The sequence below is a fragment of the Capsicum annuum genome, chromosome 10, assembly GCF_002878395.1.
Source record: "Capsicum annuum cultivar UCD-10X-F1 chromosome 10, UCD10Xv1.1, whole genome shotgun sequence".
In the NCBI taxonomy this organism is placed as follows: domain Eukaryota; kingdom Viridiplantae; phylum Streptophyta; class Magnoliopsida; order Solanales; family Solanaceae; genus Capsicum; species Capsicum annuum.
The window spans coordinates 173,615,467-173,641,783 of NC_061120.1; the positions used below are offsets into that span (position 1 = coordinate 173,615,467).

Sequence of the window (26,317 nt, forward strand, 5' to 3'; positions counted from 1 at the left end):
TTCTTCTTTGTTTCCCTATTCTCCCATTCCTATATGGGTTGTCTTTTCAATTTTTTCTTTTCTTCGTTACAACTCTTTTTATTTTTTCAATTTCTCCTCTTTTACTTCTTTTTCCATGTAATTGTTATGGCACAATAAAAATTTAGAATCTTTTTGTCACATATTCACTTAATTACATAAATAAGTTCAAACACTAATTAAAAATCAAAAAAGAAAATAGAATGAAAAAAAAATGAAGGAACAAATTATTTAACTTTCTTTGAGATGTAGGGACAATCAGAGGTTCACCTAATTGCTTCAAATTCTTGTATACTAGCAAAATTTCTTATTCTTGAATACACATGAAAAGCGTGACATAATGATCATTTTAACAAAGTAGTGAAACAATTAAAACATAAAATATTCTTGAACAAAGTTAATCTAAAAATACTATACATCATAAAAGAAATTGCTCGAGCGTATAAAATTACCTTTGACAAAATATATTTAATATTGAAGTAGATTCATTGTATGTACTGAGCTTCTTGATACAAATGGCATAGCATGAGTCAATAAAATTTAGCAAATATTTATCAACAAAAAGTTATGAAATGAAACAATATGAACTTTTTAATCAAAAAAGATGAAAAATGTTAGCGTCTAGAAAAATAAATTCATTTACTCAGAATAGAGCACATATAAGTAAGTTTAATCAAGACAAAATATTCATCAATACATGAATCTCATGAGATAATTTGCTACTATTCAAATAAAAATATTACCTAGAACTCAAGTTGAAGCATTTTCTACGCACAACTATAACAACTAAAATAATTTATTCATGTATGCATAATTCGATAGTGTGAGATATGTATAGGTTAGTTTAGTTTGTCTTTTTATCTCCCATTTGTAGAACATTATTACTACACATTAATAAAATTAATTAAGATTAAAGATTGAAGATGGTAGAATACATGAATACATATTAAAATCTCTAATAAAAAAGGTAATCATAGTAGGAGTTGAAAAAATGATAAATTGAATAATTAATTTTTGAATTAAGAAAAATAAAATAAGTAGATAAATGAAAAAGAAATTGTCAAAAAATGAGAAAAGAGATAAATAAAAATGGAGGTTCTAGAGAAGTGTTACATCACCTTCTCTATGTTTCTTTGTTATTATTATTATCTATAGATTTAATTTAATACAAATCAATCACATAAACTATAGAGAAAGATAAAAATAATTAAAAATAAAAAATAAAAAGAGAAAAAGATAAGCTGTCTTCTTGTACGTTAACTAATTGAGGGTTATGAATATGAAAGGCTTGAGAGTTATGAACATTACTAATATTTAAGACTATAATTTATGCAATTGAATGTATGAATTAGGGACATGATTTTGTAAAATAAACTAATTGAAAGAAATGAGAACAAATATCAAAAAAAGGTGTTACATCATTTGATCTATGTTTCTCCTTTATATCTATTTTTAGTATAGCAACAAATAAAGTGAAAAAATTGTGTGTAGTAATTTAAAATATTTAGTATATATATATATATATATATATATATATATATATATATAATTCTACAAAAGACATTCATGTCCAGTGCTTATTATGCCCTACTCCTCAAATCTTCACATAGTCATCATTTCATCTTCATTTCATCCGTTCACTATTTGATCTTCTTCTTATCCTTATAAAAAATAATACATCACAAAAATCAATACATTATGAATAAGAATTTAAGAAAATAGATTTAAATCATACATATTCTTGCTTAGAAGTTACAAATAATATAGGATAATAATAATAACAAATTTAGTGTAAAGTAAATCAATTAAAAATATCAAAAGAACAATACATGAAGAAGAAGAAAAAACAACAACATACCCAAAAGACAAAAAGTAAGGAGGACATTTTAGAAGGTACACAAATGAATTTTTTAAAAAGAATATATATAAGTTCAAAAAATATATAGTGAACGAAATATTCTTAATTTTGTTGATGGAGGGAAGAATACTTATACTGCTTCTATTTATAGGACAACAATATGGAATATGAAATAATATCATGAATGGAGTTATGATCATCAAAGGTCATGAGAGTAATGGAAATTAAAAACATTAAACTTTTATATTAAAGGATATAAATAAATGTAGGAGTAGTAATTGATCCATTTATTTTGATTATTAAACAAATTGATCGATAAGTGAAAAAATGAAGAAAAAAATTCAAAAAGGGAGAAAAAAGATAAATGGGTTTTCTTGAATCTAGGGGCGTCACATCAACATACTACTTAGCCTCCTTTATATGTGTGTGTGTGTATATATATATGTCACACCCTTTTTTCGTTCGAGGGTCGAAGGATTTTTCTAATTAAAGTGTCGGTTTTTAATAGAGATTAATTTATTTACAGAGTCACCACTTGGAAATGAGTTATGGTGTTTCAAGTCACCTTTTTAAATCCATAATTAAAAGGAAATGACTCTTTATTTTGGTATGAAAAAACAGAAGACTGGGTAAGGAATTCTGTTGATTGAGGGGAAGGTGTAAGGCAACCCTCGAGTCCCATGATTCTAGCAAAGTCACTTTTATTGACTTATCCTTATTTAAACTATTTTTATAAATTATGTTAAAGTCTAAATTTGCTCAGTTTACTATATCAAAATTATTTAAAACTCTCGTATTCAATCGATGAAAAATTAATTTTAGAAAAATATTTGTCAAAGTGCATTATTGTATCCTTGAATTATTTTTAAATATCTCAGAAAGATGCGTACGCCGCATTCTTAATTGAGAGAAAAATTTTAAACATGTCTAAAATTTTCCTAGTGTTAGAGGCGTGATTTGTATCTTATAAACTCATAATAATTTTTATCTGTTTAAAAAGTTACATAACTTTTAACAACAAAAATTGAGTTAAATTCATTTAAAATGATATATTAATCTAACAAGTAATTATTTAAGATTTATTAATGACAAATAAATAATAATAGAAACATAATAATAATAATAAAATAATAATACAAGTACACAAAATTAACTATATTATTTTTAATCTATTTTTTTTAAAAAATAGTGTCAGTCCGAGTGGGTTATGGTTGAGGGCAGTTTTGGGTGGGAGTGAAAGGGGAGGGCAACGGTGGGTGTGGGGTTTAGGTCGGGTGTTATGGCTGGTGCGCTTAGGGGTAGTAGAGTTAGGCAAGAGGAGAGAGAAGATAGGTTGAGGGTAGAGTTTTGGAATAGAGGAACCCTTCAGGGTAAGTCCATAGAGCTGGTGAAGATTCTTAAGAGGAGAAAGATTAATATTACGTGTGTCCAGGAGACTAAGTGGGTAGGGTCTCTAAGGATTGGGATGTGGATGGGTATAAGCTGTGGTACTCAGGAAGTGACAGGCGTCGGACTGGAGTGGGGATCTTAGTCGATGAGGAGCTTAGAGGGTAGGTAGTGGAGGTTAAAAGGGTCAGTATAGGCTGATGATGATTAAGTTGGTTATTGGGGGGTTTATACTGTATGCATGTAGTGCTTATGTGCCGCAGGTGGGCTTGGAGGAGGAGGTGAAAGTGAGGTTTGGAGAGGCTTTGGACGAGGTGGTGAGTAGCGTGCCTAGTTCGGAGAAGATTGTCATAGCGGGGGACTTTAATGGGCACATTGGAGTTTTGCTGAGAGGTTTTGACGATGTGCATGGAGGTTTTGATTTCGGTGTTAGAAATGATGAGGGAGCTGCTCTATTGGATTTTACGAGGGCCTTTGGGCTGGTGTGGTGATTCGAGCTTTCAGAAGAAGGAGGATCACCTGATTACCTTCCGAAGCGCGTTAGCCAAGACTCAGATTGATTTTTGGCTACTTAGGAATGGGGATAGGGTTTTATGTAAGAACTGTAAAGTCTTTTCGAGTGAGCATCTTTCGACCTAGAACAAGCTTCCAGTGATGGACTTAATTATCAAGAAGAGAACGGCTGGGGAGGGTCGACCTAGAATTAGGTGGGATGGCTTGACGCCAGATAGTGCACTGAAGATAGAGGAGAACGTGGTGGGATTAGGGGTGTAGGAGTGTAGGGGGGACGTGGATGTTATGTGGGATAGGGTTTGTTCGCAACAAATTTTTGTTAACGTTGAAAATTAACTGCATGCAAAAATAAAATAAACAAAAAGAATAATTTTATATAAATGAATTTTGCGGGTACAATTCTGTTATTCTCTTGATTCTTCTCTCCTAAGTTTTTTCATGATTTGAGGGCCTTTTCAGCGTAATTCTCAAATGTAGGATGATTTGATCCTCCTAGAAAAATGTTTGGATCTCCGAGAATTATCTGACAGCACTTCATCTTGTCGAGTTGATCTCCGGGAAGAACTCCGTTAGTCAATTAGTTGAAGAGCTGTGTAGTCAATGCAGAAGCTTCCTCTAATGCTTACAGAATGTCCTCCTTTTACCTCCCTAGAATGTTATGTTACTCCCCTATTTATAGTTGTAGGGGTAACGCCTAGTTGCTTGTGATATGCCGAAACATGTCACTTTGCCACTTGTCGCCTTTTGACTGGTTGTTGAATTTGAATGAGATTCCCACATCATTTGTACATGTGGCGGCATATCATTGGTCTTGGATTTGACTGGGATGCCACATCACTTGATAAGTTTGGGCTTAAAGGTGAGATGGACCTTGATGAGGAATAAAATAGGCTTATTATTTTTTAAGTCCAAAATAAGTTTAAACCCAATAAAATATGGATCAAATTTAAATTTATATGAGTTTGATCCAATAAATTTTATGTGTCTACAGATGCCCCCTACTTCAAGGTCGGTCGACGTGTAGGCTTGCCGAAACTTGGCGGCGAGACTTGAAATACTCATGAATGTATTTTATTCTCGTGACTTCAAAGGTATTTGTTTCTCATTAGTGCATCCTAGTTATACAAATACTTGCGAGTGGCCTAACTAAAGTTTCCTCCATGAACTTTCATGTCGTGAAAGTTTTCGTCAAAGCAACCAATGATTTGTTTGTGGTGATCCTCATTTTTCGTCCACAATTGAGTACAAACTCGATATTATTTCAAGAGTATTAAAAAAAATGACCAACTTGATTTTTTTTTAATTCTTCTTGGATAAATATGAACATGAGAAATCACCACTGTAATATTTATTTAAGTAGTTTTTACTTACACAACAATGTGCCCTTTTCAATGTATTTGAATTAAAAGGATCAATACAACTTCCTCACTTGACATATTGCACGTATGAAGTGAAAAAGTTGACTTGATCTTTTTATACCAAAGGAAAATATTAACTTTCCTTTTGATTTCATGTACCAAAGGAAAATATCAACTTTCCTTTTGATTTCATGTACCAAAGGAAAATCTCAACTTCTATTTTGGTTTCATGTACCAAAGGAAAAAAAATATTAACTTTCCATTTGACTTCAAGAAAGAATAAAATCACCTCTAAAGAAATCTCCTCAATATGGTAATTTTTCAAATGATTGGCAATTTGAAATTTTCAAGGATTCTCATCTTCTAATTTCACCACAATATTTCTTGTACACAAACTGAAATTTTTTCATAGGAGCCTCTATATAAGGGGATGTTATGAAATCACTCCAACCACAATCTTTCGAAATCCGTAACCTTTGCAAGGACATCCCTTGACTTCTTTGTGACTATGTATTTGGAGAGAACTACTAGTGAACCTCAACCTTTTTTGCATAATTGGTGGACATCATGCAAAGTATACAAGCTCCTCGCAACACCAACTGAAGAAGTACATAGAGTGCCTTTCCTGATTTTCAGCTTCAAAAGCTCACAGAGTAAAAATCACTTCTGACTATAGGAATGTCCAAATATTGAATGACTTAGTTCTAGAGCGGATAGACTTGTATTACTTCTTCATATCCAAAAATCAATATCAAACTCCTTCTGTATTGACGAGAATCAATTTTTGAAGTTGATGCTATAAGCTATCATGTCGTGACTCCAGATTGCATGTTCATGATCACTCCTCTTTGCTTTTTTTTGTAGGTTCATGAAAAAATACAAGTGGTGTCGATATCACACCAAGCATATACAAACATTGTCCGGATGATTGGTCAGGAACCACTTGAGGCATCATTTTTTGAGCTGTGGTTTTTAATGAGCAACAACTAAGTGCTTTACCCATTTTCTCGAGGATTTGGTAAGCAATATTCCCTGTCGCGGCTTGGAAACGGACACTCAGAGCTAATATTTTCTTTCCTTGTCAAGAAAATTTGTATCTATTTCCTTAAATATTGGAATAGAAAACTCCTTGCATCTCAGTATAGAAGATCAATGGTTGAAAAACAAATTTCATGCTAATTGACATCGATATCAGCTATGTTGAACTAAACTGATGTGTTTCTCCCAATGTTGATCATTCCAAATCGAAGCATCATGTGTTTGGTACCGACACTTATCGCCAGATTAAATTTTCACGTAATTGGCATCAATTCGCGTAGAACCAAGAAGCTTCATCCGGTCAACACCGTAGATGTGTTCATCTTTATTTTTTTTCTTTTCAGGTTTATGTAAATGGTCTTGATGTTAGATGAAAAATTTAGACATGATTGATGTTGAACTTTTTAGTGCACTACTTCTTTACTTCTTGATAAGAAAGTGACTTGGAATGATCTGATTTTATCCTTGATAATGCTGAAAGTTTCCCATTTTAGCTTCAGTGAGCATGTACTTGGTGTCATTCTTGAGGCCTTGTGATGATGAAGTTTTGAGTGTCTGCAGTCTATTGTTGCAAAGCAAGCATGTGGTGCATTTCATCCATGGGGCTCGATGATAAAGAGGCTTCGAGTGAGAGCATCTCATTCTTTTCAAGGAGCACGTACGTGGTATCATCCAGATTGATAATATTGACACATGGAGTAGCCTTTTTTGAATTTGGTGAGCAATTACTAGGTAAACATCCACAAAAATATTTATTCTTCAATGGGAGAACAAAAATATGAGTTTTTTGATTCATACAAATGGAATTCAATGTTCTGATATAGCAATATTGAAATCAGGAGCCATTTTTTATGTTGGAAACTAGACTCGTCGAGATACATCTCAAGCGGGAACCACAATTATATTGCACCCAAATCATCCCAGATATTTCTCCAAAAAATGTCCTTCTAATCTTGGTTCTCTAGTTATTTCATCTTTGCACAGCGTCACCTTAAATTCCATATCTTGATGTGGAAGTATCAAAATCAGGTGTCTTTTTTTTGTATTAGAAAGCAGATTTCCAGAGCTACGTCTCACGTGGAAACCACAATCATATTGCATCTTAATCATCCTAGATATCGCTCCAAAAATGGCCTTCTAAGCTTGGTTCGCTAGTTATTTCAACTTTGCGCAGCGTCACCATAAATTCCATATCTCAACGTGGGAGTACCGGAATCAGGTGCCGTTTTTTGTATAGAAATTACATTCGTAGAGATACGACATATATAAAAAACTACACTCAACTCCCTTATGGATTTATACTGATACATCATCAAAAGCATCTTAGTTCGGAATCTGATGGCCTATTTTACAACTTTAAGCGGCTATGATGGAAAATTCATAACTTGGCATAAGAACCTTTGAATCATGAGACATCTTTTTTTTGTTGTGGAGAATTCTCTAAGATTTACCACATATATCAAAATGTTTTAAACACCTATACGGATTTATGCAAATATGTTGTCGAAATTTTCTTTGCTTTGCTGGTCTCTTCACCTTTGCGGGTCTGCAGTAAACTTAGTGAAGGAACGTCTATCTTAATGTGATATCCATTTCAATTCAAAGTTTTATTCCCATGCTCAAATAATGACACATACTTGTCCTCTTTCTTTTTTCTTTTTTTTTTAACTCATACGGCTGAACTTAGAGTAAAAATACTCTAAGCTACCTACGTACCTAGGAGGATCGAGTCATGGCGTAGTTCAGGCATGATGAGTAAATTTACTTTTAAAAAAAAAATTTCTTTCATTTTTATTTTTCTTTCTTTCTTTTTTTAGAGGGTCGTTCATAGTTTAGACCCATGTGGGCAAGGAGTGACATGCAGTTTAAGCTCGTGCCTTAAGGAGAGTTTTTACTAGCAGTTTAGGCTCGTGCATCGAGGAGCATTTTTGACTTATAGTTTAGGCTCGTTCATCAAGGAGCATCTTGACTTTCCTTCCAACCCCTTGTAATGGAGTACTATTGCACTTTAGTTTGGTAATTATTGCCCCCATTGGTTGAAGCAGATTTGTACTTGATCTTGTGTCGACTTTTAAAAGTTGGAGTTTAGAAGTCCTTTGACATTTTTTTCTTTTGCGAGCGATCAATGTCCAAGTATCACCCTTCATGCTATTAGAGAAGTCATTTTGTATGGATTTGCTTGTTATTTTCTTCATGGTAGGAATCTCAATTGGGTCAAAGCTCCCAAATTACAGCATGATTATTCCCTCACATTTTGGTGATGCCACAGAGCACATGGGTTGTAGAACTTTTTAAATTGATCTTTTTTATGGTCCAGTTCAGCGCTAACATGATTTGTATCAACTGTATCACTATCATTGATGATGATTTTTCCCTCTTGGATTAATGTCATGATCTTTTCCTTTAGGATGAAGCATTCTGTGGTGTAAGTACCAACAATGCGGTGAAATTTGCAATAGTTAGGATTGTTGACTTTGTTTGATTCTTCAGGTCACTTTGACTTAGGAAGTTCAATGACTTCTTTGGCTAGTAACTCGTTAAGAATCCTAGGAACAACAGAGTCGGGGAAAGGATATACCATCGCTTGTAACTCCTTCAAGGTTGATTGATTTTTTACCTCTTGCATTTGTCGCTTTGGTGCTTCCTCTTTTAACTTTTGTCTTGTGGAGGCCTTCGTAAAACTCACTGTTATCGTCATAGATTCCCTAATTCGATCTTCTGATGGGTCTTTGAACTTCGTGACTTTTTCCTGGGATTAAAAGCAGGTGACATCATTCTATGATTTGCAATGCTTAGATCCATATCATGAGCCCGCATAGCTAATTCTTCAAAAGTTTAAGGTTTAATTCCTTGGAGGATATAAACAAGGCCCCAATGCATCCTTTGAATGCAAACTTCAATCGCGAGGTTTCAGAAAGTTGATCCTTGTAGTTGAAGCTCAATGTTCGCCAGCAATTTATGTAGTCCACTATAGGCTCACCTTTACTTTATTTTGTGTTTGTCAACTCCATCATGCTGACCGTACGACGGGTGCTGTAGAAATGATTTAGGAACTGAATTTCTAGTTGCTCCCAACAATCAATTAATTCAGACTCCAAGTCCGTGTACCAATCAAAAGCATTACCATTTAAAAAGCAAACAAACTACTTGACAAGAAGATCACCATGTATACCAGTACTGCTACAAGTCTCAAAAAAATGAGTGATGTTTTGCCTTAGATTTTCCTTTCTATCAAATTGTTGAAACTTTGGCAGTTGATATCCAATTGGCATCGGTAAGCCCTCGATTCACTTAGAATATGACTTTGAGTATTCTATGAAACTTTGTGACGGACCGCCATATTGTGCCTTGATGATGTTTGCAATCGTATCTTACAATTATTGAACTATTAGAGTAGCCATTGAAGCGGATCGATCATTGCAGTAATTGTCACTTATCTTGATGAGAGATTCACCATCAACTTTTTCTCACGGTGTTAGATTATGTTTTGACTCTCCAAGATTGTAGAGATCTAACTTGCTCATAAGTCGGGCGATTTGATGATCTTTCTCATCAACGAACTTCTTCAAGGCTTCAATGGTTTGCTCCATCATTACAAACTTCTCGTCCAAGTCAATTGCATCAACCATAAACATGTTGCCTTTCATTGAAGTTGGAGAATTCATTAAGTTTTCAGATTCTCTAAAGTTACAGCCAGTTTCAGACGGTTCTTCTAATAACATAGATGCAAAGTTGCCCCAAGGGTTGTAGTTACTGTCGAAATTTAAGATTTTCTCCTTTTTGTTATCTCCAAAAAGGTGAAGTATTAGGATTCATCCAAAGCACAAGCGTTGAGATTGAGTCGATTGATGGGGCCAATAAGTTTGATCTCAGTAGACGTGGCAGTAGTAGACTTCTTGCACGAAACTTTATTGATTTTTCTGAAGTCTATTGTAGTAGTTGAATTTATGATTTTTTTGACTTATAGGAGGAAGAGATGAAGAGCAGAACTGGTCCCATTGGGCGTGCCAAAATTTGTTCGCTACAAATTTTCGTTAACGCTAAAAATTAACTACAAGTAAAAATAAAATAAACAAAAAGAATAATTTTATATAAATGAACTTTGTGAGTACAATTCCGTTATTCTCTCGATTCTTCTCTCCTAAGCTTTTTCATGATTTAAGGGCCTTTGCAGCATGATTCTCGAATGTAGGATGATTTGAGCCTCCTAGAAATGTGTTTGCATCTTTGGAATTGTCTAACAGCACTTCCTCCTGTCGAGTTGATCTTTGGGCAGAACTCCGTTAGTCTATTCATTGAAGAGTTGTGTAGTCAATGCAGAAGCTTCCTCCAATGCTTGCAGAATGTCATTCTTTTTTCTCCCTAGAATTATGTTACTCCCCTATTTATAGTTGTAGGGGTAGGCCTAGTTGCTTGTGATTGGCCAAAATATATCACTTTGCCACTTGGCACCTTTTGACTGGTCGTTGAATTTGAATGAGACTTCCACATCATTTGTACATGTGGTGGCGTCTTATTGGTCTTGGATTTGACTGGGATGCCATGTCACTTGATGAGTTTGGACTTCAAGGTGAGATGGACCTTAATGAGGAATAAAATAGGCTTATTATTTTTTAAGCCCAAAATAAGTTTAAACCCAATAAAATATGGATCAAATTTAAGTTTTATATGAATTTGATCTAATAAATTTTATATGTCTATAGGGCTTCCAGTAGTATCACGAAGACTGCTAGAGAAGTGCTTAATATTGCGAGGGGTCGAGTAGGACGACATAAGGGGGACTAGTGGTGAAATGAAGAAGTTAAGAGGAAAGTAAAGATTAAGAAGGGGGCGTATGTTAAGTTGATTGAGAGTAAAGATGCAGAGGAGAAATCAGAGCTTGTATGCGGGGTTAGAGGAGAAAGGCGGGGAAAAGAGGTTATATAGGATTGCTAAGGCTAGAGAGCGGAAGGGTCGAGACCTTAGCTAAATGAAGTGCATTAGGGGAAAGGATGATAGAGTTCTTGTGGAGGATGTCCACATTAAGAAGAGGTGGCAGAAGTATATTCATGCTTTTGAACGAAGAAGGGGATAGAGGCTTTGAGTTAGGGGACCTGGAGCACTCGAAAGAGAGATGTGATTTTAGTTATTATAGATGCTTTAAGGTTGAAGAGGTCAGAGAGGCTATTCATAGGATGTAGAGGGGAAGGGCGTGGGGCCTGATGAGATTCCAGAGGATTTTTGGAAGTGTATAGGTGGGGCAGGTTTAAGGTGGTTGACTGATTTGTTTAACAATATTTTCAACATGACGAGAATGCCAGAGGCTTGAAGGTGGAGTACGTTGATTCCATTATCTAAAAATAAGGGTGACATTTAGAGTTGTACCAACTATAAGGGTATCATGCTGTTGAGTCATAGTATAAAGATTTGGGAAAGGGTAGTTGAGCGGAGATTGAGGAGGATAGTGTCTATTTTGGAGAATCAGTTTGGTTTTATGCCTGGTCGCTCGACGATAGAGGCAATCCATTTGGTGAGGAGACTGGTGGAGCAGTATAGGGAAAAGAAGAGGGATGTTCACATAGTGTTCATCGACCTGGAGAAGGCATATGACAAAGTCCCTAGGGAGGTTCTTTGGAGATGCTTAGAGGCGAGAGGGGTCCCGGTAGCATAGATCAGAGCTACTAAGTACATGTGCGATGGAGGGAAGACTCGAGTGAGAATGGCGAGAGTGGACTCAGAGCATTTTTTGGTCAAGACAGGGTTGCATCAGAGTTTGACTCTTAGTCTGTTCCTATTTACATTGGTGATGGACGTGTTGAAGTGGAGTATTCAAGAGAAGATGCCTTAGTGTATGTTATTTGACGATGATATAGTGCTGATTGATGAGATGCGGGGTGGGGGGGATATGAATGAAAAATTAGAGGTTTGGAGGCAAACCCTTGAATCTAAGGGGTATAGATTGAGTAGGTCCAAGATAGAGTATATGGAATGCAAGTTTAGTGACTTGAGGTAGGAGGACCATGTGGTAGGGAGGTTGGATTCCCAGGATGTTTGTAAGAGGGATAGTTTTAAGTATCTTGGGTCTATGATTTAGGGGAATGGTGAGATTGATGAGGATGTCTCTAACCGTATTGGAGCAGGTTGGATGAAGTTGAGGCTCGCCTCGGGAGTGTTGTGTGATAAGAAGGTACCACTTAAGCTTAAAGGGAAATTCTATAGAGTGGTAGTCCGTCCAGCCATGCTATATGGAGCAGAGTGTTGTCCAATCAAGAACTCCCCATTCAAAAGATGAAGGTGGCGAAAATTAAAATGTTGCGTTAGATGTGTGGACTTACTAGATGGGATAGAGTTAGGAATGAGACTGTCTGGGAGAAGGTGAGAGTGGCTTCGGTGGAGGACAAAATATGTGAAGGAAGGTTGAGATGGTTTGGGCATGTGATGAGGAGGGGCACAGCTGCCCCAGTTCATAGGTGTGAGAGGCTTGTGCTGGATGGCTTCAAGAGAAGGAGAGGTAGGTCGAAGAAGTACTGGAGGAAAGTGATTAGACATGACATGGAACAACTTCAGCTTACTGAGGATATAACCCTAGATAGGAAGGTGTGGAGGTCGTGGATAAAGGTAAAAGTCTAGGATGTGTGCGTGGGTTGTAGAAAGTAGTTACAAGAGCTCATGTATAGTCGGGTTAGTAATCCTAGGACTGTGTCCATAGGTAGGAGCCCCTAGTCAGGAGGGTTTGGGTATGGTGGGTGTCTCTGGTCTATGAGTGTATGTTACTACTAGGTGGGGGTCGTATTCCTGATGTCCTATTTCTTATCTCTTATTTCATATTGCGCTTATTTATCTTATCTCATATTGCTCTAATTTCTATTTTGTTATGTCTTATCCCTTTTTATGTTATGCTATTTGTCATGCTTCATGTTTCAATACGCTCTTGTTTACTATTCTCTATCTTGAGTCGGGGGTCAATCAGAAATAACCTCTCTACTTCTTTGGAGGTAGCGGTATAAACTGCGTATATTTTACCTTCCCCAGACCCCACTTTGTGGGAATATAATGGGTTAGTTTGATTATTTGTTTCGTGTCAGTCTAAAACACTATGTGGTCTTTCAAAACTCTAAAATCCTAAGAACAGAAAAACACGTGAAATTAAGGAGCGTCAAAACCAGTGAAGAATTTGGAAACTAGGGTGGTTGAATCCGACGGATTGTGCCAAAAACAGTGACGGATGGCAATTGCCATATCTCGTCAGCGTTGGTGTATCGATGGTATTTTTGGTGGGTTTTGACTTAATCTCAGTTAAAATTTAGCAGAATTACATAAATGGGAGTCAGATCTTGGAATTTTCTAGCGGTGGGTAGTCGATTTTAGTTTTTTGATGGATTTTAGGTCAGTGACTGGATTTCGCGAGATTCAGTAATGAGGTTACATTAGGAAAGAGTTTTTTGGTGGTTTTCGGCGATGATTTCGCTGTTAGTCACATTGCCGGTGGTGGGGATTAGGTTTCAGGTTTGGGGGTGGAAACCGGTGAGATTTCACTAGTTTGAGGGGCTTCGCCGGCGGCTGGTGGCGATTCTGGCGAGATGGGTGCGCCGGAAAGCTTCGTTGTGGGGGAAGGTGAATTTTTTGACAGTAGATCTAGTAGGTTTCTTGCGAGAAACTTGCCGGAAACAATCAATGAACATCGATATATTTTTTATTTTCTCACCATCTCTCTCTGATTTCTCTCTCATTTCACTATTTTTCCTCTCTATCTTTTTCAATTTTCCTTCTTTTTCCTCTACTGTACATCCATGAGTGTGTGTAATAGTGAATGTGTATAAATATCAGTGCAGGTATTTGCGCATAGATGAAATAAAAAAGATGATTGTGAATATGAGTTCTTTGGTGTGTGACATGTGCAATGTATGAGTGAATGATAAGTATGTGAAGTGAAGTGTGTGTCAATTAACGAATTATTGTGCAAATAATTTTTACTCTGTTTTTTTCATATTTAGATGAAAAATCAGATAGTTTATTGCATTCTATTAATTTTCACTTTCCAATGTTAATAGTATTCACAAAATACTGAAATAAGGGATCACATAGATAAAACAGGATACTGCAACAAATTTACATATAACAATTCATGAAATTATTAAAATTATATTATGACTCCATTTATAACAAAACTTATTAAAATAAAGTATAGAATTGAATAAGAACCTGAATGTTTTAGACTGAATAATGAAATTCGTCACCAAAAATTTTGAATGGAACTTCCAACTCCAACTTTCTTCTTTTCTCTCTTTTGTCTAATGTTTTTGTTTTTTTGGTTTTCACTCTGTCTCAATTTTCTCTCTATTTGCGCCTGAGTAGAATAGTACGCAAAAAACAAAAATTGTCTGGGGTGAGAAATCCTTAAATAAAGGATTCTTTTTTGGGGGAAATAATTAGGAGGGGGGAACAGTTAAAAGAAATTATTTGATAAGGGAATTCAAATTTTAAAACCCTTTTTCTTAATTTTTAATTTTTTTAAATTAATATTATAAAAAATAATAATAATAAATAATTAAAAATAATAAATAAATAAATAAAATAATAATAATAATAATAAATATGATAACAACTAATTAATTTTTATATTCAAGAAAATACAATAAAAGTTTATAGATATCTAAAAAAGAAAAATATAATTAAGGTAGTATTAAAACTACTAGCTTATTTATTAAAATTTAAAAGGAAAATATATTTTTGAATTTCTTGTATTATTTTATTTATTTATATTTTTCTTTAAAAATAGATATAGAAATAAAAGTAAAATACCCCAAAATGTAACTTCATTTAATTATTTATTTTTAACTAAAAATTTATTAAAAATGAAATAAGAGTTAAAATAATATCGGACAAAAACATAAATATTTACTATTGAAAATAGATTAAAATTTAGGGAGGATAAAAAATCACGTGTCTACATTTTTCCCCTCTTTGTGTGAAATCTCAAAAAGTTTTCATACAAAGAAGTATACAAGACATGATTTTTGAACCTCCGATTATTCAAAAAGTAAGGATAAAATAGAAGAAAAGAAAAGATGTGATCGAGTCCTGGCTTTGAACCTCCTACCTATCTCAGGTTATAAGGGAATCAGGTCACGTATAGTTCAATGGTAAATATGGTGAGAGAATGAGTCAGACGTCGAGAGAGGTTCTGTCGAGTTTTTGGTTCACGACTTCTGCTTTTTAATCCACATGAATAATAAAAATAAAAAATAAAAAATATAAATGAAAGATGTAATTTCTTTGGAATCTTGATTCGAATCTTCATGACTTAAACTTGAAAATTCACCCTATTCTTTAGGCAGGTTCCTGACTTGCTATTTTTAATGTTTACCCTATTCTTAAGGTGGACTCCTGACTTACTTTTTTCTTCACCCTGTTCTCAGGTGAGATCTTGGCTTATTTTTTTCTTTACCCTGTTCTTCAAGCGGACTCCTAGACTTTATTTTTCTTCACCCGGTTGTTTAGGCGGGCTCCTGGACTTGCTTTTCTTCGCCCTGTTCTTCAGGCTGGCTCCTGGAATTTTTTTTCTTCACCCTGTTCTTCAAGCGGGCTTCTGTACTTGCTTTTTCTTCACCCTGTTCTTCAGGCGGGCTCCTGAACTTGCTTTTTCTTCACCTTGTTCTTTAGGTGGGCTCTTGGACTCATTTTTTCTTCACCCTATTCTTTAGGCGGGCTCCTAGACTTGCTTTTTCTTCACCCTGTTCTTTAGACGGGATCCTGGACTTACTTTTTCTTCACCCTGTTCTTCAGCCGGGCTTCTGAACTCAAAATAAATAGTAAAATAGAAAAATAACATCCCATTCTTTAGGATGTTCCTGAGCATAAAATAAATTCTCATTCTTCAGAAGGGTACTGAGCATAAAATAAATTCCCATTTTCTGGAGGGTCCTAAGGATAAAATAAATTTTCATTCTTTAGGAGGGTCCTAATTGGTACATGACCGAAATCCAACATCGTGTGCTATAACCTTCCTTCTTATGTTAATAGAAGTGTGGAATGGTGCCATTTATTTGAGAACTTTAATGTGAAGACAACATTCTATCTCAGTTTCAAACAAAGAAAAATTGTGAGTTTTAAATTATGGTGGTTAGTTTGTGGCATTCGGCTTTTGAGGTAACTGCTCTTGCACTTGCCATGCTCAACTCCTTTCAAATTCTTGATAAATATTCATTGACTCATCGTACTTCTGACCCCGAATTTTGAATACTGAGACTCTTGATTCGAATCATATCTCTATTGTATGATGCCTCTGAGTTCAACTTTCAATACACCTTTTATTTTTCCACGAGTCCAAACTTGTCAGATCACAATCATTATGAGTACCTTACTTTACTTTGAAACGTTGTCTTTTTGCGTCGGCCCTTTATCTTGCTTTGTACCATTGAAGGAGTTGGTATCAAGTTTTGAAGTCCTTTCTTACTTTGACTTGACATGAATTTGACTCAAAGACATGCAAAAGATGACAATAATTTTTATTTGATGACAAAGATACTAAAAAACTCTAAAATAAAAATAAAAGAAAAAGGAAAAGAAAAGACAATAGGCATCTCTTTTTTGGAACGACAGAAGAAAACTTATCTGGGTGCGGTAGCCGATTCAGCAATTATGACATGCATTTTGAATTAAACAACCTGATCTACCCACACTAATCATTACAACTTTTGTCCACTTATTGATTTTGAAATGAAATCAATCTTGAATATGCTCCCTCTAGATCACAATCCTCCTTCGGCTAATGACCTCAATGGATTTTTGCCAACGAGCCTATCTCATTTTTATTTCTTTCTGAGCTAACCGTCACCTTATTGTGCCCAAAAGAGTTTTCACCAATAAGAATCTCTTATTTTTATTTTTATTTTTTTTTAAATTAATGCCCAATATACGAAACATCATGCACCTATAACATATTTAGCCTTGACATTCTCAAAGATCGATCTGAAGGTCTTTCTTTGATTGTAACTTGGCTTTTGAAAAGAATTAAAAAGAAAGGGCGACATGAGGCTAAAAAATTTACATGAGATTGGGTGAAGCATACAACTTTTGGAATCAATTTTTTAAGGAAATAAACTTTTGCCTCAGTTTTATTTCATTCTGGGTAATTTAAATTTTCTTTTGGTTGGACCAAACCCCAGAGTAGGGCTTCCTACGTATCTTGTCATAACAAAAATCAGGTCAAATGTAGTTCAGGCAAATCATTCTTTTGCTTGATTTTGATTTTTTGATTGATTTTTTCATTTTCATTTTTTTCATCTTTTTATCATCATCATTTTCATTTTTTCATTTTTAACTTTTGACTTTAATTGATTCCAAAAGAGGGTTATGAAACAAAAACCGAATCAAAGCTCAAAGGGGTAAGCAAGGGTTGACTTAATATTTGGATAGTAGAACAAAATGCCTTCATCATTTCAATCTTTTTAAAAATGCAAGTACAAAACATACATAACATAATTGTACATGAATATCATATATAATATCTCTTAACTGCATTAGTATTGACCGACATTTCTTCCATTTTGCCTTCTACGTCAGTCAAATATAATGCACCATTAGGTAACACTTTCTTCACCATGAACGATCCTTGCCAATTAGCAGAAAACTTGCCTTTGGCTTCAATCTGATGGGGAAGGATGCGTTTTAGTACTAATTTACCAACTTTAAAATATCTGTAATGCACCTTTCTGTTATAAGCCCGTGCCATTCTCTTCTTATATAGTTGTCCATGACTTACTAACATTAATTTTTTCATCAATCAGGCTTAATTGCTCCAATCGAGTCTTGACCCATTGATCACCATCAATTTCGGCTTTCACAACTACTCGAAGATATGGAATTTTAATCTCTATAGGTATAACTGCTTCAGTTTTATATACCAATGAGTAAGTAGTTGCACCAATTGAAGTTCGAACTGTAGTACGATAACCCAATAGAGCAAAAGGTATTTTTTCATGCTACTGTCGAGAACCTTGCACCATCTTGTGAAGTATTTTTTATAGGTTCTTGTTGGCATCTTCTACAACCCCATTTGCCTTTGGGAGATAAAGAGTTGAATTTCGATGCATAATCTTAATTGTTGGCATATTTTTTGCATGAAGTGACTGTTGAGATTTACAATGTTATCTGTGATAATTTTCTTTGGAATTCTGAACTGACAAATGACGTTGAAGTGAACAAAATTGACCATCGCTTTCTTGGTTACTGACTTAAAAATCGCTGCTTCCACCCACTTCGTGAAATAATTAATGGCCGCCAAGATGAACCTATGTCTATTCGATGCTTTCGATTTAATTGGTCTAATTACGTTCATTTCCCAGGCTACAAAAGGCCATGGAGCAGTCATTGTATGCAATTCAGATAGAGGGGAATGTATTAAGTCCGCATGCATTTGAATTCATGACACTTACGAACAAAATGGATGGAATCTCGCTCCATGGTGAGCCAATTATAACTTGCTCTAAGTAATTTCTTTCCCAAAACATACCCATTCATATGCGGTCCACAAATCCCAAAATGTACTTCAAACATGATTTTTGAAGCCTCTTAGCATGTATGTACCTTAAGAGTCCCAAATCTAAAGTCTTTTTGTATAAGATTCCCCCACTCGAGAAAAACCCACGAGCCAGTCGTCGAATGGCTATTTTTTGGTTACCATCTGTATATATTGGATATTTTCCTACCTGAATATATTCTTTAATGTCATGGAACCAAGTTTCCCCATCAAGTTCTTCCTCAACCACATTACAATATGCATATTGATCACAAATTTGTATATGCAAGGGGTCGATATAAGTCTTGTCGAGATTTTGGAACATCAAAGATAAGGTCGCAAAAGCATCAATAATCTCATTATGAGCTCTGGAATTATGGTTAAACTTTATCAATACAAATTATTGACAAAGATATTGTAAAAAAACCTCGATATGGTAGGAGTTTTAAATCACGAGTCTCCCAATATCCTTGGATTTGGTTGACTGACAAATCTGAGTCTCCTAACACCAATAGTTCTTGGATTCCCATGTCAATGGCTAGTCTCAAACACAGAATGCAAGCTTTGTATTCTGTCATATTATTGGTATAGTAGAATCAAAGTTGGGCTGTTACAGGATAGTATTGTCTCGATTCAGAAATAAGAACTGCCTCTATCCTTACTCATTTTACATTAGTAGCTCCATCAAAGAACAACTTACAACCTGAGCGGCAATCATCAAAAATAATTTCATCAACATATAATACATCTTCATCTAGAAAGTAAGTCTTCAATGTCTTATACTCCCCATCAATAGTATTTTTATCCAAATGATCTGCTAAGGCTTGAGCTTTCATTGTAGTACGCGTCACATAGACAATATCAAACTCTATAAGCAGCATCTACCATTTTGTGAGTCTTCCTATGGGCATATGCCTCTGAAAAATATACTTTAAGGAATCCATACAAGAGATGAGGTAAGTAGTGTAAGATGACAAGTAATGCTTCAGCTTCTGTGCTACCTAAGTTAAAGCGCAACGTGTCTTTTTAAGAAGAGTGTACTTAGCCTCATAAGTGGAAACTTTTTTCTAAGGTAGTAGATGGCCTGTTCTTTTCTGCCTGTGACATTATGTTGACCCAATACATAGCCAAACGAATTGTCTAACATAGACATATACAATATCAAGGGTCTGCCTGGTTCTGGAGGAACCAAAATAGGCAGATTCGACAAGTATCTCTTAATTTTGTCAATGAACATTGGTTTACAAGTCTTTGTAAGTTGGGCAATGAATCTAATGATATAATTCAACCTTCCAATAATAACTTTTATTTTTGAAGGATCTGACTCAATACCACGCCAATTGACTATAAAGCCCAAGAGTTTTCCCGATGGGACTCCAAATACACATTTCACTAGGTTAAGTTTGAGATCATACCTTCGAAGCCTTTCAAAGAATTTCCTCAGATCTTTGGCATGGTCAGACTGCTCTTTTGATTTAATGATCACGTCATCTACATAAACTTTAATATCTTTGTGCATCATGTCATGAAACATTATGGTCATTGCCCTCATGTAAGTTACCTCAGTATTCTGTAGTTCGAATGGCATAACTCGATAACAATATGTCCCCCATGACGTGATAAAAGATGTCTTTTACACATCTACTGGGTCTATAATGATCTGGTGATACCCTGCACAACAATCCATACAAGATGCAAGATCATGTTTGGAACAATTATCCATCAAAATATGGATATTGGGAAGTGGAAAATCATCTTTTTGGAACTTACTTTATTTAGATTACGATAATCACCACACATCCAAAATTTGCCGTCCTTCTTAGGAACAGGGACAATATTTGCCAACCAAGTAGGATATTGATCCTCTCGAATGACTTTAGCCTCAAGTTGCTTCGTGATTTTCTCTTTGATTTTTACACTCATATCGGTTTTAAGCTTCCTTAACTTTTGCTTGAAAGGAGGAAAAGTAGGATCAATTGGCAACTTATGAACTACCAAATCAGTGCTTAAACCGGGCATATGATCATAAGACCACGCAAAGATGTCTATGTACTGTAGAAAATCTTCAATTATAGCTTTCTTTTGTTGTGGTCGAGCATGGATACTTATTTTAGTCTCCCTAATATTTTCATTATCCCTTAAATTGATCGCCTCAGTTTCATCCAAATTGGGATTTGACTTACTCTCAAATTATTTGAAATCTTTGCTTATTTCCTCAAATACTTCCTCTTCATCGTATTCAACCTCTTTATTGATTATTTCATAATTAGATTGGGTTTTAAAATTTGGTTGATATTCTTCATGCATATCATATCGTTAGAATCGGCATAGAAAGAATTGTGTAATAGAAAATAAATAAGTAAATATTAGACATAAAATAAGACAAAGGAAAATTATGTTTTATTAAAAACAAAGATAGACAAAGCTTTAACCTAAAATACCAAGGTAAAAATCTTAATAATAACCCTAGAATGATTCAAATTGCAGAAAGACAAACAGACAAACTACTAAGACTCCTTCATAGTAGGGAGATGAGTGGTCTCCTAATTGTTAAGCTTGACATCTTAGCCACTGGTTTACATATCAGTATGACTAGAACTTCCATCACTGTCTAACATATTTCCTTTAACAAATAAGTTCTGGATCCCCATGGTTAACTCATTGTTTCCCACGTATTGTGCATTACCATGTGTTGGTGAAGGATTCTGTGTGACACTTGTAGTGTCAATGTTTTGCACTACAATTAATATTTCTTGAATCATTATTTCTATTTCTCTTTTCAACTCATGACAGTTCTCAATACCGTGACCCTGAACATCAGAATGATATGCATATCGTTCATACAGATCAAATTTTTTTAATGTGGATCAGGAGTACGACTCCTTAATTGGTGTAAAATTATCATTTGACTTTCTCCTCTTTGCGAACTTCGGCCTCGATTAAAACTTAGACTTAGAAGTTTCTTGATAAATCTGTAGGGATCGATGACAATGTTAATGGATCGATGCATGCCATTGTGGATAAGAAAATGTATGAGCATACACCTGTACATTATTCAAAGTATACTGATAAAGTGCAATGGAATATCTTGGATTTTTCAAAGAGGAACCTTGTTGCTGGTGAGCATGTGGATTTAATGTGCAAACTCGGGATTGAGACAGAAAATATTACCAAGTTAGACCTCTTGAGCTCTACTTTGACCCTGTAATGACAATAGATATATTTTTCTTTTTCTTCTTCTTCCCTTCAGTCCCTCTCAACCAATGGTTTTATCATCCCAAGTGCTTTACAGAATCCTTGTACCCATCATGTTCCTCAAATTTTGATATCTCAAGACTTGGAAGAAGGTTAACACTTGAAGACATGCCCCAGTTTTTGTATGCAACATCTTCATAATTTGCAATTCTCAGAGAATTTTTCATAGCCTTTTCTCTGCTCTTCATTTTCCTAGCCATTTTCTCTTACTCTTCTGCCATGTCAGACTTCTTAGTAAGAAATTTTGGTGGTCCAATTAACATAGATATGGGCTCAGTTGTATAATAGTGATCATCAAGAATATTGAACATCGACTCGCTAGTAGATTGGGGAAACACAATCGTCGGACGAAAATCCAAGGTAGAAGCCTCAATGGAGGGTTGAGAAATAGAAGTAGAGACTATAGGTGGTGCTATCAATATGGTAGATTTACACTGAAGAGCTAGAGAGTGAGTGATGGAAACAATGGGATGCTTTTGTCTTAGAGTAGTTTCTGAGAAATGTTGTGGCGCATAACCAACAACAGAAAACTATCCTTGTAATTTTGGTGAAAGCCTCAAGGTATTTGCAGGGTCAATAGTGGAAAATAGAAGATGAGGTAACCCACTGGCCCAAGCTCGATACATTTCCATCATTTGTTGCCTCAAACTCATAATCTCTTGCTTTAAAATCTCATTTTCTTGACTCTTTATCTGATCTATGATGTCACTCTCTATATTCTTGCTAGACATGACTCTCTTCCCTAGACATGGTATAATATGGAGGACCAGCCAAATTACCACAAATCAACTACCTTAAACTAATTGTGTAAGAAATAACAAAGACATTAGAATGCAACACTTTTTCAAAAACTCTCTTCTTTTATCTTCTTTTTTAAAAGATCACCGAACCCTAGAAGGGCGCCTACGTACCTCACTAAGATGAGAATCAGGTGTGCGTAGTTCATGAAAACTAGAGATACAAAGAAACATACCTTTTTTGAAAAATTATTTAAAATATGAGAACAATTCTTTTTATTATTTTTGAATTTATTAAATAATATTTTTTTATTTTTAAAATAATTTTTTTTATTTAGAAGGAGAGACAACCATTTTTTTAAGATCACTGAATCCATTGAGGACTTCCTATGTATCTTATTAAGATGAGAATCAGGAGTGCATAGTTCTTGAAATATATGTCATACAAATATATATATATATATATAAATTGAACTTGAAGATTAAAAAAATAATTATGAAAGAAATCATATGTTCAAAATATTCATCAATAAATCTATGAATAACTTTTCAAAAGATAGGGTCGTACCCCAAAAAGGGTTTCCTATGTATCCCGCTAAATAGTAAGAATCAGACCCTCGTAGTTCATAAAGACCATACACAACATTATATAATTTTTAATTTCTTTGAAAAATTATTTATTAAATTTGGTGACAAAATATTCTCTTACTTTTTACCAAGTTGTCTAAAGTCGATCCACAATTAAATGGCCTTCCTAAATAAATGTCAAAGAGCATGTAGGATGCACATGTTGGCATTATAAAGAGGGACTCCTGCCCTAGACAAGCCCGGCTCCTGTGCCGAGTTTCGCTAAGTCAAATGCACATGATGCAAATAAAGCAAAACCTAATAGGGATAACCAGATTTTGAGTTTCAGTTCTACTAAGTTTAGCCTGATAGGGATAGGTGTCTAGACTAACTTACCCGAGTGGACACTCGAATCAGGGAGGGACAACTTGTTCGATAGCAGTGCTACTCCGACTTCGTTGTTGATCCAAACCCCACCAAACATGTGTGACTAATAATCCTTCACCAGGTACCTTGATACTCCAGTTATCTCAAAAAGAAGGTAGGATGCATGATCTTCATTCCTTCTATCCTATTTTAGAGACTCAGAGGGGTACACAAAAGAAAATAGTTTATAATATAGCTCAATAATATCAAAGCAGTAAACGAGCGACAAGTAATACATAAGGCCAACAAACACAACATCAAAATAATTAAAGCAAGTAAAAGTCAGTATTAAAAGCACAAATTCTGGTTAATCCCCAACAGAGTCGCTAGAGATGTCACACTCCTTTTTCGCTTGAGGGTTGAAGGATTTTTCCAATTAAAGTGACGGTTTTGAATAGGGATTAATTTATTTACAGAGTCGCCACTTGGAATTGAGTTATGGTGTTCCAAGTTACCTTTTTGAATCATTATCAAAAGGAAATGACTCTTTATTTTGGTTTGTGAAAATAGAAGACCGGATAAGAAATTCTGTTGATCGAGAAGAAGGTATGAGGCACCCCTCGAGTCCCGTGGTTCTAGCATGATCGTTTTTATTGACTTATCCTTACTTAAACTATTTTTATAAATTATGTTAAAGCCTAAATTCACTCATTTTTATTATACAAAAATTATTTAAAACTCTCGTATTCAATCGATGAAAAATTAATTTTAGAAAAATATTTGTCAAATTGCATTATTACATCCTTCAATTATTTTTAAATATCTCAGAAAGATGTGTACGCTGCATTCTTAATTGAGATAAAAATTTTAAACATGTCTAAAATTTGCCTAGTGTTAGAGGCGTGATTTGTCTCTTATAAACTTGTAATAATTTTTATCTATTTAAAAAGTTACATAATTTTTAACAATAAAAATTGAGTAAAATTCATTTAAAATGATACATTAATCTAACAAGTAATTAAGATTTATTAATGACAAAGAAATAATAATAGAAACAACATAATAATAATAATAATAAAATAATAATACAATACACAAAACTAACCATATTATTTTTAATCTATCTTTTTTAAATTAGAGTCAGTCTAAAACACTATGTGGTCATTCAAAACTCTAAAATCCCAAGAACAAAAAAACACGTGAAAATGAGGAGCGTCAAAACTAGTGAAGAATTTTGAAACTAGGGTGGTTGAATCCGACGGATTGCACCAAAAACAGTGATGGATGGCAGTGGCCATATCCCGTCGGAGTCGGTGCAGCGATTGTATTTCTGGTGGGTTTTCCAACAGTAGATGTAGCGGGTTTTCAGTGAGAAACTCGCCGAAAACAGTCAATGAACATCGCTAGATTTTTTATTTTCTCACCATCTCTTTCGTTTCACTGTTTTTCCTCTCTATTTTTTTAATTTTCCTTCTTTTTTCTCTACTATACATCCATAGGTGTGTATAACAGTGAATGTGTATGAATATCAGTGTAGGTATTTGTGCATAGATGAAATAGAAAAGGTGATTATGAATATGAGTTCTTTGGTGTGTGATATGTGCAGTGTATGAGTGAATGATGAGTATGTGAAGTGAAGTGTGTGTCAATTAACGAATTATTATGTAAATAATTTTTTCTCTATTTTTGTCATGTACAGATGAAAAAACTAGATAGTTTACTGCATTCTATTAATTTTTACTTTTCATTGTTAATAGTATTCACAAGATACTAAATAAGGGATCACATAAATAAGACAGGATACTACAACAAATTTACATATAACAATTCATGAAATTATTAAAATTATATTATGACTTCATTTATAACAAAACTTATAAAATTAAAATACAAAATTGAATAAGAACCTGAATATTTTAGACCGAATAATGAAATTTGTCATCGAAAATTTGAACGAAACCTCCAACTTCAACTTTCTTTTTTCCTCTCTTTTGTTAAACGTTTTTGTTTTTCTGGTTTTCACTCTATCTCAATTTTCTCTCTGTTTGTGTCTGAGTTGAATAGTATGCAGAAAAAAATTGTCTGGGGTGGAAAATCCTTAAATAAAGGATTCTTTTTTGCGGGGAACAGTTAGAAAGGGGAACAGTTAAAAGAAATTATCTGATAAGGGAATTTAAATTTTGAAACCCCTTTTTGTAATTTTTAATTTTTTTGTAATTACTATTATAGAAAATAATAATAATAATAAATAAATAAAAATAATAAATAAATAATAAATAAATAAATAAAATGATTATAATAATAAATATAATAACAACTAATTAATTTTTATATTTAATAAAATACAATAAAATTTTATAAATAGCTAAAAAAATAAAAAAATATTATTAAGGTAGTATTAAAATACTAACTTATTTATGATAATTTAAAAGAAAAATATATTTTTGAATTTCTTGTATTATTTTATTTATTTATATTTTAAAAAATAGAAATAGAAATAAAAATAAAATAACCCAAAATGTAAATTCATTTAATTATTTATTTTTAACTAAAAATTTATTAAAAATAAAGTAAGAGTTAAAATAATATCGGACAAAAACATAAATATGTAATATCAAAAATAGGTTAAAATTATGGGAGGATCAAAAATCACGTGTCTACAATATATATATATATATATATATATATATATATATATATATATATATATATGTATGTATGT

At 34.0% G+C, this 26,317-nt stretch overlaps 1 protein-coding gene across 1 annotated transcript; it reads left to right on the plus strand.

Annotated features, from left to right (window-relative positions):
* Positions 1 to 3,155: 3,155 nt before the first annotated feature.
* Positions 3,156 to 3,753, plus strand: LOC124887837. Its single transcript, XM_047397752.1, has 3 exons — positions 3,156 to 3,246; positions 3,372 to 3,426; positions 3,510 to 3,753. The coding sequence occupies exons 1-3, from the start codon at positions 3,156 to 3,158 to the stop codon at positions 3,751 to 3,753; spliced, it is 390 nt and encodes a 129-aa protein (XP_047253708.1).
* Positions 3,754 to 26,317: the final 22,564 nt, after the last annotated feature.